The sequence below is a fragment of the Penicillium bovifimosum genome, assembly GCF_028826915.1.
Source record: "Penicillium bovifimosum strain IBT 22155 chromosome Unknown utg000002l_segment0_segment0, whole genome shotgun sequence".
Classification (NCBI taxonomy): Eukaryota; Fungi; Ascomycota; class Eurotiomycetes; order Eurotiales; family Aspergillaceae; genus Penicillium; species Penicillium bovifimosum.
In genome coordinates, this window is record NW_026622711.1 from 3,512,806 (window position 1) to 3,532,182 (window position 19,377).

General features: G+C 50.4%; 5 protein-coding genes across 5 annotated transcripts; 4 read left to right on the forward strand and 1 right to left on the reverse strand.

Annotated features, from left to right (window-relative positions):
• Positions 1 to 73: 73 nt before the first annotated feature.
• On the forward strand, positions 74 to 4,059 carry N7515_002521 (uncharacterized protein; the record flags this gene model as incomplete). The annotated part of the gene is made up of 5 exons (XM_056663265.1): positions 74 to 367; positions 1,147 to 1,574; positions 1,632 to 1,887; positions 1,943 to 2,888; positions 2,951 to 4,059. The coding sequence occupies 5 exons, from the start codon at positions 74 to 76 to the stop codon at positions 4,057 to 4,059; spliced, it is 3,033 nt and encodes a 1,010-aa protein (XP_056525378.1).
• Positions 4,060 to 4,915: 856 nt separating this feature from the next.
• N7515_002522 (origin of replication complex subunit 5 family protein) lies at positions 4,916 to 6,781 on the forward strand (the record flags this gene model as incomplete). Its single annotated transcript, XM_056663266.1, has 4 exons — positions 4,916 to 5,131; positions 5,209 to 5,586; positions 5,656 to 6,457; positions 6,483 to 6,781. Coding segments are annotated over 4 exons (1,695 nt in total), but the record flags the coding sequence as incomplete, so codon positions are not given.
• Positions 6,782 to 7,296: 515 nt separating this feature from the next.
• N7515_002523 (uncharacterized protein) lies at positions 7,297 to 9,566 on the reverse strand (the record flags this gene model as incomplete). The annotated part of the gene is made up of 11 exons (XM_056663267.1): positions 7,297 to 7,496; positions 7,557 to 7,695; positions 7,785 to 8,191; positions 8,241 to 8,335; positions 8,392 to 8,429; positions 8,486 to 8,567; positions 8,622 to 8,652; positions 8,712 to 8,973; positions 9,023 to 9,126; positions 9,276 to 9,414; positions 9,531 to 9,566. The coding sequence occupies 11 exons, from the start codon at positions 9,564 to 9,566 to the stop codon at positions 7,297 to 7,299; spliced, it is 1,533 nt and encodes a 510-aa protein (XP_056525380.1).
• Positions 9,567 to 10,830: 1,264 nt separating this feature from the next.
• Positions 10,831 to 14,275, forward strand: N7515_002524 (plasma-membrane proton-efflux P-type ATPase; the record flags this gene model as incomplete). Its single annotated transcript, XM_056663268.1, has 5 exons — positions 10,831 to 11,004; positions 11,071 to 11,724; positions 11,778 to 12,008; positions 12,062 to 14,162; positions 14,229 to 14,275. The coding sequence occupies 5 exons, from the start codon at positions 10,831 to 10,833 to the stop codon at positions 14,273 to 14,275; spliced, it is 3,207 nt and encodes a 1,068-aa protein (XP_056525381.1).
• Positions 14,276 to 16,013: 1,738 nt separating this feature from the next.
• N7515_002525 (phosphotransferase family protein) lies at positions 16,014 to 17,213 on the forward strand (the record flags this gene model as incomplete). Its single annotated transcript, XM_056663269.1, has 3 exons — positions 16,014 to 16,100; positions 16,154 to 16,910; positions 16,975 to 17,213. The coding sequence occupies 3 exons, from the start codon at positions 16,014 to 16,016 to the stop codon at positions 17,211 to 17,213; spliced, it is 1,083 nt and encodes a 360-aa protein (XP_056525382.1).
• Between the last annotated feature and the right edge of the window lie 2,164 nt (positions 17,214 to 19,377).

Genomic DNA, 19,377 nt, shown 5'->3' on the forward strand with positions numbered 1-19,377 from the left:
ACCAACCAAGATATTAGCTGACCGGAGGTCTGTTTTCGGGATATAGTTGGACAATTCGGCTGCACTGCCCACGATGGCCTTCAAACATGGGCTGAGTGAACGCCTCGACGAGCTGCGATTCCCAACCCCACGATCCCCGCCCTCGGAGTCTGCGTTCCCTGGATACACTCCTCTTTCCCCGGGCCATTCGAACTTTGTCTCGGGGTTTTCGACTCGGCCGGCCGGTGATGTTCGAGCAAACCTGCAACGTCGGTTTACTACCGATTCAAGCAAGTTTCCATCATGGAATTATTTGAGACCAAGCTCGGGTTCGGGATCTAGCTCGGGTTCGGGCCAGATGCAAGACCCGTTAGATCTGTTGTCTTCGGTAAGATATAAAATCTTCTCTCAATTGCCAGATGTCATATTGTGTGTTCACGTATTATTGCGTTGGTTGGGGAAGAGAGAAGAAGCAATAGATATGCGAAGTGAGAGGAGTCGATTCAAGACCTTTGATCGCTATCTCTATTGCTTATTGCCTAAATCCTGCGCTGCTGCCTCCATTATTGCCTATTCATCATTGCTATTCATTCTTTTTCTCTGTCATCCACCTTATTCATCATTCCATTGCCCCATTCATCTTCTTTTCATTGTCACAATTGCATTGACCAGGCGACCTACCGGGTTGATTGATCCAATTCCGTCTATTCTCCTCAATCACTCGGACTTGACATGGATGCCTGCCTGTGACCGCTTGCGAAGTATAAAACCCATGCACATCCTCGCCAGGTTTTTCTGTTTCTTACAGCTTCGTCGTTCGTATCTTGCTGCATCTTCGTTACGTCTGATACCATCAGGTCAAACGAGCTTCAAGCCCTAGTCGAGCTTACATCTGTCGTGTGCTTCGTGCGTTCCATGCATTCACCCCCTCTCCCCTCCAAGCTGCCCTCCTATCATCCCATCCCCTTTCACAAGTTGTCCTCTGGTGAAACATTCCTTGGCATGTCTGCTTTTGTTTCCAGAACTTGTTTTCTGAAAATCTGAAGCTTCTTGTCAAATTCACGTTGTCTAACTCACACTTCCTACTCCTCTCTGAAACCTATCATTCTGTCAAACACCATCATCTTCGTCTCTATCACGTGGCTTCGTTGTACTGACTTGTCACAGTTTGAAAAGAAAAGGCAACACATTGAATACATGCGAGAACAAAAACGCCGCTTTGAGGAGGATATGAAAATACTCGATATCCAACACGCAAAAGAGAAACTGGAGATGGCCCAACTCGCTCGGGACATGGCCCAGGCTGGTATCTCTGGCCCAGTCAGTGAGCCTACTACCCCGCCTGAGTATCGTGATACTGCTGTGTCAGATGCTTTCAGCCGTCCGGCTCGGTTTTCTACTTCCAACGTGACCTCTTCGCCCAATTTCTTCAACGCCTTTGCTCCTTCGACTTTGACTTCGCCGCAAGCGACTTCTCAGTCCGCTCAGCAATCAATTGACCGTTTCGCTGGACACTCTGTTCCCAGCTCACGACGCAACTCTGAGAAGGAAGACTTCTTCACGGACCCGACTTCTCCCTTTCGCCAGGGGCCATCGTGAGTGGAGAAATTTGAGGAATTTGTCGTTTCGGGGCCTAGCTAATATCGACTTAGTGTTGTCCATCGGTACTCGCTGCCTTCGGGCAATCCGAACAACCACTCTCACCGACAGAGTATTTCTGGTCTGAACGGATCTCGCTTGGACAGCTTCAATGTTCCGAAATATTTGTTCCCAAGCGAGGACGACAAGTCTCATCATCACCAGAGAGAGATGGAACGCTTGTCGACCCCTGACATCAAGAGCTACATCAAGTTGACCGAGCCGGATGACAAATTTCCATCTTTGACTCGTCGGGGTGACTCTAACATGGTAAGCTTTTTGTCATTGCAACAAGAAATGTATTGTGGGACTAATCATTTCTCAGCTGTCTGCAAACCCCGATGCGCACGATCTAGCCAATGGTCGCGCCCTAGGCTCCGAACACTACTCTCACCATAGCCGTCACCGGTCGTCTCATCAAAGCATGCCTCAGAATCTCCAAACTTTTGGCCGCTTGGATCAGGTGACAACTCAACACAGTGAGGATCCCAACAATACATCCCACGTTACTCGCCACAATGGTCGTCGTTCCATGGGAAGTCAGATTTCGTTCAATGACTGTCGCGAGGAGACAGCGACCCCTGTCGCTTCGAGCCGCCCTACGGCTTTGCAGTCGTCCTATTCAACGAATGATCTGCCCACTGTTAAGGGAAATGGCACTGGAATGTCTGTCACTCCTCCGCAATCTCACAATGCGAACCTGGGACGAATTACCCAGAATGGTGTGAACAACAATCAGCCTAAGGCTGATTTCGATGAGGCCGAGTTCCACGGTAACCAGTCCACACTGCATGCAGGTGCCCCACCCTTCGGGCCCCAGATCAGTTCTTTAGCATCGAACCAGCACCCTTCTGGCTCGCATGTCCCAATGGGTCTGCCATTCGGGGTCCCAGCGGTCACAGGTTCAGTCGCTACTCTCAATTACGGAATGCAGCCCTATGTCGGCCAAGCGAATCCTATCAACGGCCACATGCAAAGCTTTGGAGGGACTGCTGCTTATAACGGCTATCCCGGCTATGGGGGTCCTGCGGTCCGCTTCAGCGAACCTGCTGGCCGTGGAAACATGGCCCAACGTCGCCAGGAGAGTGAGGCAAGCCAGCTCACGCGTTTCGGGAATTATCCCCTTGAACACTACAAGGGCGAACTGTACAGCTTGTGCAAAGATCAACATGGCTGCCGATACTTGCAGCGCAAGTTGGAGGAGCGCAATCCGGACCACGTGCAGTTGATCTTCAGTGAGACGTACATGCACGTTATCGAGCTCATGACAGGTAAGAACCAATCGTTTGCTATCTGAATCATTTCTTGAGAACTAATCATTTCCCTCGGACAGATCCTTTCGGCAACTATCTTTGCCAGAAGTTGCTGGAATATTCGAATGATGAGCAACGTACCGCATTGATCAACAATGCTGCTCCTCAGTTGGTTAAGATTGCTCTCAACCAGCATGGAACTCGTGCACTACAAAAGATGATCGAGTTCATCTCGACCCCGCAACAAACCCAGACAGTGATTAAGGCGCTGCAGCATCATGTCGTTGATCTGGTGCAGGACCTTAATGGCAATCATGTCATCCAGAAGTGTCTTAACCGGCTCACTTCCGAGGACGCCGAGTTTATTTATGAGGCTGTTGGAGCTCGTTGCGTTGTTGTCGGGACTCATCGCCATGGATGCTGTGTTCTTCAGCGCTGCATTGATCATGCCTCTGGTCAACAGAGGGCTCGCCTGATTTCACAAATTACATCGCATTCGTTTGCTTTGGTCCAGGATCCCTTTGGCAATTATGTTGTGCAATACATCCTGGATCTTGCGGAGCCGAGTTTCACTAACCCGCTGTGCGCTACCTTTGGTGGTAACATTCCTCAGCTCTCCAAGCAAAAATTCAGCTCCAATGTTATCGAGAAGTGCCTTCGTACTGCGGACGATTACATGAAAACTGCCATGATCGAAGAATTCCTAGCCCCCAACGAGCTTGAGAAGATGCTTCGTGATTCCTTTGCGAACTACGTTGTCCAGACCGCCATGGACTTTTGTAACGCCGAAACTCGTAACCGCATTATCGAGGCCGTTCGCCCCATTCTCCCGTCCATTCGCCAGACTCCTCATGGCCGTCGCATCGCGGGCAAAATCATGGCTGCTGATACCAATCCTCGCAGCAACGGTAGCAGCGCCACCGCCAGTGGCGAAGTGACACCGAATGAGATGGGCAATTCTACTCAGATTCCTAAGAACCTGTTGCAAAAGCCTTTCGTGTACCAACAGCCTGGTGTTCAGTCCCCGGCATCCCACGGCGGATACGGCAAACAGCATTATGCGACTCAATCTTCCCAGAGCTCTGCCTCCACCACTCCTCCGGGACAGAGTGATACCTCCTCCGTCTACACCACCTCGACTCCGCTGTCCATGAAGGCTGGACAGCCGCAAATTCCGAACTACTTCTGATTGGGTTCGGGACGCCCACATCAGTGCTTGTCTTTCACAACCCCAAGTGTACTCATAGTGAATGACGCGACGAACGTTTTTTTTATTCCATCTTGTTTCTACCTATCACGACTTTACGGTTGATTTTTCCGCACGTTGTTCATGAACATGGGTTTTAATTGCACATGCCATGATCATTTCCTCGTGATTTACCTATGTTTTCCTGCATACACTCATGAAGTCATGTGCTTAACGATCATTCATTGCGTTCGGCCCATGTTGCATACTGCATACTTCCATGATGAAGCGACTCCGGCAGGCAGATTCCACTCGGTTCCTCTGTGCACTCTGTTTCCACTCATGGTGTACCAAACCCTTCCATTTCCTCTTGATGGGGGTCTGGCAATGGGTCTTGGGTTGCTCCTCGGAACAATCTGTTGCCCTATTGCCTTGGTTTGAGGACTGGATCGGCCTGCGGAAGATGTTTCTTTTGCTTTCCCTTCCTTCGATTCTTGCTTTCTCTTTATTTTTTTCGCTTCCACACTGTGATTTTCCCCATCATTTCCCCCAACATTGTACTTTGCCACATTGCTTTTTATTCATTTTTTCAACTGCACGTTGTGACGTGCCCGTTCAATTGACATGGCTTCTTTCCGTGTACTAAGCCGAGCATGGATGTCGAGGCCCTTCGAGCCTGTGAAACATCGTGAGCTTTTCATTCTCCGGCTAATCGCGTTGACAGTGCCATTCGTCTTCTGATGATGCTGCACACACACACTTGCATGTATTTTAGCACTGAGAATCGAATCGAGTTTGAATCCATCTTTAAACAATAACTGCCATAATTTCCGTCTGGAACTTGTAATTCGTCCCTTAGGTCGTCAATCTTGCGGCGCGACGCGTGGTCACGTGCGTGAGGAGCCGCCCTTCGGAGCTTCGACGAGATGCCGCAAGTTACTTTGGACATCAATCCAGTCTACATCGGTCAATATCGACTGGGCCTTTCATGCTACCAAAAGAGGTCGCTAGCTCATTGAGCACACAATGGCCATGTCGCGAGGTCCAGATGCGGCAATTGGCCAGTCTCTTAAGTGTGAGTCCACGCTCGAATTCCCCATATATGCCAATTGAAGGGAAGTTGGCTGACCAGCGGTTTTCTTGTTTGAATAGCCAAATGTCCCTAGTCCATCGACGCTCGTTGTCCATGGTATATCCGCAACCTGCAAATCGACCATTCTCCGCGCCGTCCTCGCTACCCTCGCAGTGCCGCATGCGATTATTCCTTGCTCGGAATGTATTACAGGTCGACATCTTCTGACGAAAATCTTATGGAAGACGCTGGAGGCGCTGGGCCAGAAAGAAGAGTGGGAAAAGTCCGGCAAGGGAAGATGCGACCATGTTAGCGGGCTGTCAGTCCTCCTCGAGGAGTGCCTGACAGCGAGGTCCGCTGAAAACACCGGCAAATTCGTGTTGGTGTTGGATGAAGCTGACAGACAAAGGGAGGCCTCGCCCACACTTCTGTCAGCGTTGGCACGGCTAGGCGATATCGTGAGTCCGGACTTTCGATGGCTTTTTACCGGGTGTGAAAATATTGCGACTAACAACCATGATCTCTAGATCCCGTCTCTATGTGTCGTCCTAGTCCTCAGCTCGACTCCACGACCACTGTTTCTCCAAAGTGCGGCGGTGCCGCACGTCAGCTTTCCTCCATACACGCGCAATGAGGCCATTCACATCATCCTCAGTTCGGATGCGCCGGTCATCGATGGCTTGCCCGCTGAGATCTCCTCTCGCGTATACCCCTACTTTGTATCTACAGTCTACGACTCCTTGGTTGGGCCAACAGCAGGTTCCATTCCGGATTTCCGGTCTATCTGCGACAGATTGTGGCCTCAGTTCATGGCACCGGTAGTAAACGGGGAAACGCCCCCAGGCGGAAACACCGAGTGGGATTTCTCCCGACTGCTAGTCAAGAACAGAGCGATCTTCCGCCGCCAAGGCGAGTCGGCCCTAGTGCACCGTATCATTCCAGACGAGACGACCACCATCGCGAAAAAGGCCCCCTTGACCACAAGCGCCATGCCATCCGCCCTCCCAACCCTGCCATACTTCTCGACCTTGATCCTCACATCCGCCTATCTGGCCTCACACACGCCCCAACGCCTGGACACAATCTTCTTCTCCAAGTTCTCCTCCTCATCCCTCTCAGCCCGAAACAAGCGTGCCCACCACCGCCGCCGTCTGAAAGTCCTCTCCCAAGCCCAGGCAGAAGAAAGACAAGCCGCCAGGGACGATCCCTCCACTCCCAATAAAAAGGGCAAGCGCACGAAAACCCGCATCACTAAATCAACTCTCTCCTCCGCTTTCGCCACTTCTTCGGCCACCACTTCTGCCGTCGGAGGTGGCGCGGGCATCACTGGTCCTTCCACTATCCTCACGGCTAGGCCTTTTCCCCTTGGAACGTCTCCTGGCTATCTACCACGCTATCGACCCTAACCCCCCGGCAACCCCACTGAGAGTCGCGGCCGTCGCTGACCGCATCTACGCGGAACTGGCGACGCTGCGACGACTAAGACTTGTTGTTCCTGCTGCTAGCCATAATGGCTTGGCGACGAGCAGTGGGAATACTAGTGCCGATGCGGGTGATAAGTGGTGCGTTAATGTCTCTGGTGATTGGGTCGGAGAGCTGGCTAAGGGCATTGGTGTCGAGGTTGGTGAATGGTTGGCTGGTGGTCTAGATTGATGTGGTTGTTCTATCTGGAAGACGTCTTTTGCTAGAGCTGGGCTGACGCGCTGTTTTGTTGCATCTATCTTCTGGCGTCGCTGGCTTGTTGGCGTCGCATTGCATACTGGATTTTATTTACTGAGTGGTCAATTTATACCCTGTTAATCCTTCCTACATTGGACACAAGAAGTAAACTCAAGTTTATGGTATTGGCACGGCGGCGTAGTGCAGGTTGCTATGGATATTTGTGTAGAACAGTGCTTTAACACTTCTCAATTTCAAGGTTGCATTGACATAAGTAATTGAGCTAACTACCTCTTCGAGTAGTAGACCCCATCGACAACGGGTAAAGACATGGCGACCATACTACCCTCGAATGTCCAAGAAACCCAGCTGTGCAGGAAAGAACAGGGGAAACCGATATGTAGATTGCCGACAACACCACCAAGGAAAGCTCATGCCGAAATTGATAGCCACAATGGCTGAAAGTAGAAATGCCACCAACTGGCGTCTACCCCATTCAATGAGCCCTCTTACCATGTCCATTGTTCGACGACGTCACCTGCGCCAACCAGCAAAGTAGGCGCCTGTGGGCCCCGCCACTCCGGGGTATCGTTCCCGTATTCAAATCGCACACAGGTAGGTAGCTCTGAATACCGATGTCCCTTGAGGGGGGAGTCAACTTGCCGGCCAGTTTGCAAGGAGAATATCTGGACTTGGCAGTCCTGTGTAGCTATAGTGAGGTGTAAGTCAACATCGTTGAAATAGTGAGTAAGACTCCGAAGAAACATACGATTAGCTAGTAGGCCCAGCTCCGGGCTCAGGTCGAAATTTGGTGATGGAGGTGATGAGTAGTCGGGGAAGGGGAGGTAAGGCGGGGTGGGAGAATAAGCTGATGCGGTTGGCGCAAAGCGTAGGTCGTACATTCGCAGCTGCAAGTAACGTTAGTCGGTCAGAAACGTTGGAATATGTGGCACAGAGGAAAAGTGAAGAGAGAAACACAATCAGCTACCCTACATACCGAGGATGGTCCTGCCGCCACGAGCCGATGCTCATCCATGCACTTCATATCCATCACAGAATCATTGTGCCGCAGACGCGTGACACTGCCCGCACTGCGCAAATCGTGGAGGAAGATTCGGCAGCTCTTCTGTCCCGCTGCGATGACGGTGGGCGACAACCATTCGACGGCATGGACGCTCTTCTTGTGCTTACGATACTTGGAACCTTTTCCATTATCTAGCTCAGTCCCACCGTTGTATGGCTTCTTGTATAGAACCCAGGAGTTGTCGGTTGCCTCGAGAGTGTGGAGTCCTTCGGATGTTCCAATGGCAAAATGGGTGCTTGATCCTGAAGGCTGGGCTGCCGAGCTCCAGAGCGACATTTTGTAGTCAGCTCTGATCCTGATTGGATGGAGAACTGAGAGGCCTGGAATCAGTTGAAATTCTGGGGCAATGGATGTGATATTCGATCTTACAGATGGGCCAGACGTAGTTGCCGCCTTCGTCGGGTTCTGGGAGGCGGTGGACCGAGAGGAAGGTATCGCCTTGGGGTCCGTTGTTCATTGTTGCGCTAGGGCCGTCAGTATGGGGTTTAGTGGATAGGGTTAGATGTTGACGTTGACGTACAGAAGGTATCCTGTTTGACTCAAGGACATGGATCCTATCTAGAAAGGTTGTCAGCGGTGCCGGTTACGGTAGCCAGTGGGACGATTGGGCTCACCCAGTACGGCTCTCTGAAGAGCATCCGCTCCATGGTTTGGTCGTAAGTCCACTGTGACCCTTCAATATCAGGGAAGCACACCCTAGTTGCTGGTTAATGGGTGTTACTGCTTGACACAGTGAGCCGATGAACTTACGATACAGACGATTCAGCACCGCGAGCCGTGCCTTTTCAAATATTTAGCCACGTGCGAGAATAATAGAAGCCAATATGCAATGTAACTCACTGGCAATCAAAGTTCCCGAACGCGGGTTGCGCAAGACATGGCTGATGCCATAGGTATTGGGCCATGGCTCAAAGCGGTGGAGATCCGTCCGATGTAGTTGGCTCGCCTGGATGCGAGCGCGCTGTTCTTGTCTAGCGGTCGAGGAAAAGCCAAGGATTCCCATTTCTCTTTGCAGATTCACCAAGGGATGACGCAGTGAGGTGGCCTTGCGGACAGTCTCTTTTGCTATGCGCTGCTGTGACTGTGCCGTCTTCTCACGGGTCTGGGTTTGTGAGCCGATGGGACCAAACATGAAGAGTGAGTATACTGACCTCTTTCTCGATCCGGCGTCGCTTGACGGATTGCTGGGAGTACTGCGCATTTGGGGCAGCGGCATGATTGGCCTCGATCTTGAAATACTTCTTTTTGTCCTCATCTGTGATATCCTGTTAGCTGGTCTGTCCCTGGATAGCAGCAAGAGACTGTAGTAGCGTGCTGTTGTCAAGAACACAACAATAGCACCCGTTCTTACATACTGCTCTTGTGCTCCTCGACCCATTAGTAAAGAGATGCATGCATGCTTACCATAGTAGAAACCGGGTATCTCACGCGCCATGGTAGCGAATGGTGCACCGATCCAGTCGTAACGGACGAGCAAGAAGGCCCAGGGAGGTATGTGAAAGATATCGAAGTGGTAGAGAGCTTTCCACTTTTGCTCGAGTGTCTAGCACAGACGAAGAGCCATTGTGATTGGCCCCAACCAAATTAAACATGCGGCCAACAACGTTACAACCGCCTTCCAAGCCACATGAGCTACGTGAGCCCCGAATTATTTCTTACAACAGTTTCGTGGGCAAAGGACATGGATCGGATCATCGGAGACCTTCCGTGCGGGACAGCTGGAGTGCCCGAGTGACGTAAGCTTACATAATAAGCCCTGCGATCGACGCCTCAGGCGACGATTTCGAAGCCCTAACCAAGCAAATTGCCTAATTGGGAAACAATGAGCTCCGAGTCCTGGGCATTCGACGTCAAACGGCTGCTTTTCTTCTTTTTCTCCTAGCAGACCATATAATGCATCATTCCGCCAATTAGCAAATAAACAATGCTCTCGTAGTTCACTCATCAAGCCAATCAAATAAGCAATTCATTGGTTCTAGAGATTTGTGACTTATGTCGAACGCAGTCAGAAACCTCATGACGGAGCTGTTTGTACTGAATGACGTTCTGCAAGTAAAAACTCCAATTGGGAGAGCTGTCTTTCGTTGTTTCTCCCAATATCGAAATAACACCATCTGGGGACGCGGCAAAGTGAATGAGGGCAACCACGACTTGCGATAGTCCCAAGGTTGAGATTCGGCGTTACCTGGCAACCCATACCGGGCTCCGATAAGTCATTTGGCCTGCCTTTTTCATAAAACGGTCTCAGCATAGACAGTACGGTGGTCAATTCTGACGATAACTCCCCAGGACAATTGGAAAGCCTGAGTGACATCGGGCATTGACTTGACCTCCAAAGCCCGCTCTTCATGGCGGCGTATCTCGGCCAACCTTGGACAAAGTGTAGACAGGCGTAGATTTAGTTTGCAAATGCTGCAAACGAAGCAAGTAACGTCGTCGTCGTCGCCGGCGGCGTCATGCCGAGACGATTCCACCTGCCCGTCGACGAGTCACTGGCATTGAGCCGGCGCCCACAAGCAGATGTAGCAAGTACCGTCGTCGTCGCCGTCATCATCGCCGCCGAGCCATCACCCACTATTTCTTTCTTTCCCTCCCTCCCTCTCTCTCTTTCTTTTTCTCCTTCTCACCCACGCCGGAAAATCATTTCTTCCTTCAACAGTTCTTATCGTAACACATACCACTCTTCAGTCAACTTGACTTATCCGAAGTAAGTTAATCTGCCGTGTTGTCTTCCATTCATTACCGTGAAAAGCGGGATGAATTCGTCTGGACAGCATCCCCCAGCCGCTTGCACTCCCCAGAGACTGAGTGCATCCAGTGGGCTTTGTGGTCTCTTCCTTTGTCCCATCCCATCTTTGTCCCATCCAAACATGTACCCAGTCTCAATCTATTCCGATGAGGTTGCATTCCTGTTTGGGAGTATGCTAACTCCTACAGCTTCATTTTCCATTCGTTCACAATGGCCGACCACGGAACCAATGCGCCGGAGGAAGGCAACCGTAGCCTCCCATCCGCCTCCAAGGCCCAGGACACCCCGGTTGTCCCGATGACCGAGCAATCCAGCGTCCCTGGCCATATGACCACGGAGGACAATGCCCCCCACCATCCAGTCGCCGGTGACTCGACCGAGCAGGTAAGCATCTGTAACACCAATGACTATCCTGCCATGTTAGCTCTTGATTTGACTTCAATTCCTCAGGGCGTGGGAGCCGATGACCTCAACGCTGAGGTCACTGAGGCCGAAGGCCGGCTCGATGCTGAAGAGGCTCGGCTGAATGAGCTCTTTCGACGTCCGGACGGCCCATATCCGGCCGACTGGCCTACCGATCCCCGAGCTAAGTTCAGGCGCGTCATTGAGGCTGACGTCTGTATGGATCTTGCCGCTCAGGCTCTCTGTGCCGAGTTGGGAATAGCCACGGAGGATAACAACAGACGGCGCAATACTAACCTGTATGACGCCGGGGACAAGCTCGTCGAGGACGAAGATGAGCTCGCCGAAAATGAGCTTGCCGAGGGAAAGATTCTCGATGGTAATAAAGATGGTTCTTCTGTCCGGAACATTGATAGTAACATCATTCACCAGGGAAGAGAGAGTAACTCTCTAGACGACCTCATTGAATCTCTTATCGCTGAAGATGGCAACGCGGATGCAGAAGTTATCTCTATCAAGGGTGGTGAAATCGCGACATTACCTTCAGCGCTATTTGATACGGATCCGAAATATGGGTTATCTGATTCAGAGGTCACGATTCGGCGCAAGAAGTTCGGTTGGAACCGTATGCGAGAAGAGAAACATAATTATGTTCTCCAGTTTCTTTCCTTCTTCAACGGCCCTGTGCAATGGGTTATGGAGGTAAGCAGGACGGTCTTCTCGTGATTGAACACATGCTCATCCTTTCTCTCCAGGTCACGGTTATCCTAGCGGGCGGATTGCAAGACTGGATCGACTTCGGTATTATTTGCGCTTTGCTCTTATCAAATGCAATTGTTGCGTTCGCTCAAGAATATCAAGCCGGCAACATTGTCGCAAGTCTGAAAAAGACACTCGCTCTCCGTGCTTTAGTCCTTCGTAACGGTTCGATTTTGGAGATAAGCAGTGAAGAAGTCGTCCCCGGTGACATCATTTATGTAAAAGATGTGAGTTCACAGCGACCTAGACCACAATCTTTGGATCTGACCTCCTTTTCCAGGGCACAATTGTTGCGGCCGATGGCAGGTTGGTCTGTGACGACGCCTATATTCAGGTCGATCAATCCGGAATCACAGGAGAATCTCTTGCGGTCGATAAGCACAAAGGAGACCCGATCTTTGCTTCGTCGGCCGTAAAGCGAGGAACTGCGTTGATGGTCGTGGTAGCCACTGGCGATCATACCTTTGTTGGAAATGCGGCTGCACTGGTCAACAAGGCTGGCAATACCACTGGTCACTTCACCCAAGTCCTGAACGGAATGGCCAGTATTCTTCTGGGTCTTGTGGTCTTCACGATTGTGGTCATCTTCATCGCGAGCTACTATCGTTCCAATCCGATTGTCCAGATATTGGAATTCACCCTAGCAATCACCGTTGTTGGGGTTCCTGTTGGCCTCCATGTGGTTGTCACCACGACAATGGCTGTCGGTGCCTCCCACCTAGCCAAACAACAGGCGATTGTTCAGAAGCTCTCTGCTATCGAGTCCTTGGCTGGAGTCGAAATCCTGTGTTCGGATAAAACAGGCACGCTGACCCGGAACCGATTGACATTGGGGGATCCGTATCTAGCTCCCGGGAGGACTGCAGAAGAACTCATGCTGACTGCCTGTCTTGCGGCAAACCGGACAAAGGGTGGAATTGATCCCATCGATAAGGTCTTTATCAAAGGTCTCCGCTTTTACCAGCGGGCCAAGTCTCAGATCGGCTCATACAAGACCCTCGAGTTCTACCCCTTTGACCCGGTGTCGAAGAAGGTCACTGCTTTCGTAAAAGGCCCCGATGGCGAAGAACTCATCTGTGTCAAGGGTGCTCCTATGACTGTCCTGCGAACGGTGGGAGAAGACACCATGCTGTCCGAGGAATTCGTTAAAGACTATGAGGCGAATGTCAATGAATTCGCGAGTCGAGGATTCCGAGCACTTGGGGTTGCCCGCAAGCGTCAAGGGGAGCCATGGGAGATTTTAGGTATCATGCCGTGTTTGGATCCACCGCGCCATGACACTGCTAAGACCATTGCCGAGGCAAAAGAGCTTGGTCTCGCCATCAAGATGCTCACTGGAGATGCAGTTGCCATTGCACGTGAAACCGCTCGTAAACTTGGACTTGGAACAAACATATACAACGCTGAGCGACTTGGGGTCACTGGTGCCGGCTCCATGCCGGGGTCTGAGATCAATGATTTTGTGGAGGCTGCTGACGGTTTTGCAGAGGTCTATCCCCAGCACAAGTATAGTGTGGTCGAGATCCTTCAGCGGCGAGGATACCTCGTGGCAATGACTGGCGACGGCGTGAACGATGCTGCATCGCTGAAAAAGGCCGACACTGGAATCGCGGTAGAAGGCGCATCCGATGCTGCCCGCTCCGCTGCTGATATTGTTTTCCTGGAACCCGGTTTGTCGGCCATCATTGATGCGGTCAAGATTTCCCGCCAGATCTTCCACCGTATGTACGCATACGTGGTGTATCGAATTGCCCTTTCCATCCACTTGGAACTGTTCCTCGGGTTGTGGATGGTGATCATGAATGAGACCCTCGATCTTCGCTTGACTGTTCTTCTTGCTATCTTTGCGGACGTTGCAACATTGACGATTGCTTACGACCATGCCTCGTATTCACAATCACCTGTCAAATGGAATCAGCCACGACTCTGGGGAGAATCCATCGTCTTGGGACTTATCCTGGCCGCCGGTACCTGGGTCACATTTGGCTCCATGCTGTTGCAAGGTGACGACGGTGGTGTGATCGAAGGCTGGGGCTCACGAGACGAAGTCCTGTTCTTGGAGATCACTTTAACCCAGAGTTGGTTGATCTTGATCACCCGCGTCACCGGATCCAGATCGTTTTTGACCAACCTTCCCTCGATCTGGCTTCTCGCTGCTATTGTGACTGTCAATGTGGCTGGAACTTTGATGGCGGCGTATGGTATCTTTGGTGAACCGACCTCCTGGTTAACCATCCTTCGGGTCTGGATTCTCGCTTTCGGGATGACGTGTGCGAGTGCTCTGGCGTTCGTCTTCATGCATAATTCCCAGAGATTCAATAATCTCATGCACGGCAAAGGTCCGCGGAGAAATGACAGAGAGCGGTCCTGGGAAGACTTTGGTAAGTTGAGAGATCACTTTTCGGTATGGTCAGACTGTTTATGTACGGGCAACTAACAAAGAATAGGACTCAACATGCAGCGCATGGCGAACCAGCATGAAAGGAGCAAGTGAAGGTTTCCGAGGCCCGGTAAGTGTTTGTCCCTGTGGCCTAAGGTGGTCTGGTGTTGACGTGTGGGTCAGCAGATAAAACCCCGTTTTAACAGCGCAATGAACGGGCATACCTTGCATATGGGTTCTTTTGATCGCCGTTGGATCATTTCAGGTTGGTATCATCAGGATGTGATGGGCGAAATGGACAGAGGATATTTTATTGATGAAGGGAATGATGGAGAAGGATAAAATTTGCGATTGGGTCAAGGCATTTTAATCATTTTCATGCTCAGATGAGAGACGAGTGAGAGACGACTGAGAGACGACTGAGAGAAGAAGGCTGGTTGTCGCCGGCGACGGTCACCGGAATGGCACTGTCTCGGCATCGCATCATGGAAGCATGAATCATTCTTATTGTTATTCAAACACTGATTCATTACAGACTCAATTCTACCAGATTATCTTGCATTCCTTGCCTGCTATTGTACACAGTATTGTTGATAGCTTGTATCTCGGAGTCTAGACAACATCTATGGTCGCAGGCTACATGTATGGTCTGTCTGATCTTCGCAGCCTTCCAAGGCTGCAGGCAATGCAGATGGGTCTTTCTAGGCTCTCAGCCAAGTTGAATCTAGAATTCGTTAGGCATCGACGGGCGAGCGGCATTTTGAAATGCTGTACGAGTCTCCCAAGGATTCCAGTCTGGGGATGTTTTGGTGGGGCTGTGGGACGAGCTAGTGCTAGCGCGAAGTTGGCACGCGTCGCGTTTGCGGGGCTGGTGGGCCGATAGCCCTCGATAAGCCTCGGACTGGGTTAACAATATACCGGAGCTCATCGGAGTGGACTAATGATAGACCGATAGCCCTAACTGTAGATGTGGACTTGTAGACTGTAGTTGTAGTCGTAACTCGCACGCTGTTCCTCACATGACCATCATAACAAAAGTAAGGTATTCCCTGTGGGCTGTGGCTACCAGCCTTGGAGTTGTCAGTTGGCACTTGGCCTACCTCTAGCTGTTCCCTGTACTCACGGAGTCACGGGCATCTATAGATGTAGTATGAGACTGCGTGCATGTTTGGATGACAATGGACATTGTAATTTGTACTGAGGGAAAAAGGTGTGGATATCTGGGGATTTATGCTCTGCACTGTAAGATCCTACAGGCTACGAGTTGCATCGACCCTGGAAAGGTGGGGATCGACAGTTGACACGATTGGTTCAGGTCTGTTGCCGTCCAAGTGCAGCAGGTTTAGATTCAGACTGCTGGGGGTGGGGTATAAAACTAGTATTTTCCAGAGAGTGGCTAATTTATATGTGGTCGACTGTTTGGCCGTTTGCGCGATCTTAGGGCTGACTCTTGAGCTCTGTTGGTTCAACCCGCAGGCCATTGTTCGCGGCAGCATTACCTACATTGGTCCAAATACAACCCAAACAAAGGACATAGTACCTAGTTATGTTACTATGTAGTTAGTAGTTAGTTATTCGTAAGTGATTACATAAGATGCATTTTACCATTCGGCCAAAACATCATAATCGGAACGTCCGATTGTAACAGCAGTTGTATATATACTAGGCTCTAGCAACCGCTCGGGACCACATGGTATGGCGTTCTTCATCACGTGGGGTGCAGGCTTCCATGCAGCGGGCAGGAGCATATAATAAAACAGGCCAAAGCCCCCGCACCACATCATTACTTCAATCTAGTTCCGCCAAAAAAGGGCATTCCCAACGAACATCATTCTTCATCGAATAACGCGATATGAATCACAATCATTCCGATTATCAGGCCCGCCTTGATTTTATAAATGGCAATCATGGCTTATTGAAGAGAACGTTCGGTCTGCCTGTATGTGCCTGAAGATAGAATGAGTTATGAACCCTGCTAAAGAGGCTCACTAGGCAAATACCCTGGTTGAACCAATTGCTTATGATCCTGAGTGCCCCTTTAAGTACAATAACTTTGTGTATCGCGTCTCTCTGCCGTCCCCACTCGACAAAGAAAATGGTGCCTGTCAGAACAAGCCCGGTTGTGTGGCTATTCCTTCCGGCACTAGTGGTCTGATCCTTCGTCGGACAAACTCTGATGCTACATCCATGGGAGCAGCGAATCGTGTCGAGAATGAGGTTGCTATGATGACTCTAGCTGCGGCTGCGCTAGACCCAAATTTCGAACCCAACGTTGTGCCTCGTCTGTATGGCTGGGCTGGAACCACATCTAGAAAAGGGGAGCCACAGCAAGGTTGGATCCTCCAGGAGCTCATGACAGGCGTTCCTCTAGACGAAAAGCTAGACGACATGGAACTCGAGGAGAAGAAAGAAATATTTGCACAGATCGCAAAGCTCCTCAAAGGTCTTCAGGACTTGCCGCTGCCCGCCTCTATTACTAAATTTGGAGGACTGACCTTCGATAACGAGAACAACATAATCAGTGCACCAATGACCACCACCAGTACTGGTCCCTGGCCCTCGTACGAGGCTGCATTTGAAACACGGCTCAAGCAAGCTCTGAAGAAAACAGACCAGAATTCTTATATCCGGGGCTGGCATGAGAATGGCGTCCGGGACCGACTAGAGGCCTTTATAGAGCGAGGGCTCCCAGAATCTTTCAAGCAGCTTGAATCGCGCGACGACAAGGCAATAATCCACGCAGATCTTAGTAAGCATTTTTCCCTTTCACCTCCCGAACCCAAACGCTTGTTCTTATAGATGCTTTCTATCAGCACCCAACAACCTATTATTCGACATTTCCTCGGGTCGCATCACAGGATTAATTGACTTCGACTTTTCGTGCGTTCTCCATCCTTCATACGAGTTCCTTTGCTCCTTTAGTGGGCTTGGCGGCAAGTTTGGGGGCTGGCCCGGCACTGACGCCTGTGAAGAAAGGGCCCTAAAGGAAGCCAAGTTACACGGCTTCCCAGACCCTCTCCCCGATGACCAGCAAGACTGCGAGGGAGTTTAGTGGAAAGTTGCGAAGGCCTGGGAAGACGCCCTTCAGAATGAGGGTTGCAAGCGCCCGATGACAATCCGAGGGATTGACATTGTCGCTGATGTCGATGCCCTCCTCAGTTCTATCCTGCCCTGGCGCGTGACAAATTCAGACATTCTGAGGAGGCAAACCGATCAAGCCATTCAAAACTGCCGAAATGAGAACGAGAAAGTTCTGATTGAGATTCTGGAGCACATCGGGTTCTAGAATTATTAGCAGAACGCTTTCGGGTCCGATTTAAGCCTTGAGCGAACAAACCTCGCACCGATTCACTTCCTCGAGCCTCGCCAAGCTGTTGATGTTTCATTTGGACTCTATATTTGTCCAGTTGGTATATTCAATAGCAACACTTAAGATATATTATTCCACGCTCCTTCCAACTTTGAAGAACAATATATGCACTGTGGTATTCCATCTACTTGTATGCTAGCTTCTTCATTCATCAACATCGGGCATATTTCCCATAGAATGTGATTGACGACCCAGAACAGATAATCAAGCCTACTGTCAGCTGCCCATTGACGGTTCGTCAGGAATATATGGGAGAATCTACGCCATTCGTGGATGTTTGGATTTGGATGAGCTCCGTTGATCATAGGCAATTTCTCGGTTTATACTTTGATCCATTTGACGACCACGTCTATCATCTCATGATTTCTTCTTTGTGTCCGGTTGGCAGCACTAATATCAGGCATTGGTGGGAATTCCAACATGTATACCTTGCGCAGAATCGTGTTTATTGACCCATTCTGTAATTGCGCTGAAGTTTCGACATGTGTGCGTCGTGGAAACCCGTGCATCTGGTTGTCTATTCCCGCGATCCGTATAGAAAATAAGACCAATATCGCTATTACACATGAGAACTTGTCGGAGGAGGTCGATACAATGGTCTGGGTTAACGTTAGAGGAAGTTGTATGTGAGTTTCGGATGAGGGGGAAACTCACCAACATGCTCCCACACCATCTCAGGGGGATCTTGGAACGTGTCCACGTGCTTATAGTGATCTCTCCAGATAAATTTACGGGTGATGTCAAGGCAGTGTAGTTGGTGGTAAACTTCAACTGTAGTGTAATAATGGCTACCCTTGCCTTTCGATGGCAGTTCAGTTGGGTCATAACTTCATAAGCCCTGAGTACCCCACTGTCTACAAGAATCATAGGTTCTTTGAAAGGTCAGTCATATAGATCTTAAGGCCTGCATATAGAGCGGAATGCGGCGAGGAGAGTCACCTAAACTTACGGTCTACCAATGCTTCCCATGCATCATCAAGCTCTTGTCGAGGTAATCCCTTGTAAATTGATGGTTCGCCTAAATTGGCGCTGAATCTCAGAGGTATATCTTCTGTCCAGTTGGTTAAGGAGTCTGTCATGTGAGCTAGCATCCATGGAGCAAGGGGGAATAAACAGAATCTGTGCTAGCCTTACAGTGTAGATCGGCATGTTGGTCACCACTACCTTGATGTTGACCATTGGGTTTGAATCTGCCCAGAGGGCTGCAGTATTCAAATCTATAGATGCCCCAAGCATTGAGAAGAACCCCGGTCACGAAAATAGGTACATGAAAGTACCAGGCAATCATTTTCCTTGTCAAGGATTCGAAGGGTGAGGACTGCTAAGTTGGCTGTTTTGTTCTGCATCGTGTCCCAACACAAGTCGATTCGGCCTTCTCAGCCATGAGGTAGTGGGTACAGGCAGGAAAGCACTGTGAGAAACAGATACGCTACGTCAAGCGGAACCCCATCTGCCTCCTCTCTTCCAGCAGCCAGCAAGGCAGCCAGCAACGACCCAGCAAGCATACTCCGCGCATGGAGTTGAGGTGACCTCCAATGGAACCATCGTTGCTCCTCTGATCCTCCCGTTTGCTGCACTATTCCACCCCCCCTCAATTTGAAGGCCTCTTGCCTGAACGCACGGATCCCACTGTGGCCCCGGATGGGCCTCATTCAGTTGAGCACACCATTAGAGCGCCAGTCATAAGCCATTAGCCATGAGACCCAGCGGGTTCCGATAGACCGAGGATAACGAGCCAGTGGGTACCATCTCTATTTCTTTCGAGTGACTGTTGTGAAGGGCTAAAGTAATATTGATTCAATACTAACTAGGCCTCATGCTGGGAACGAGAATCACAGAGAGAAAG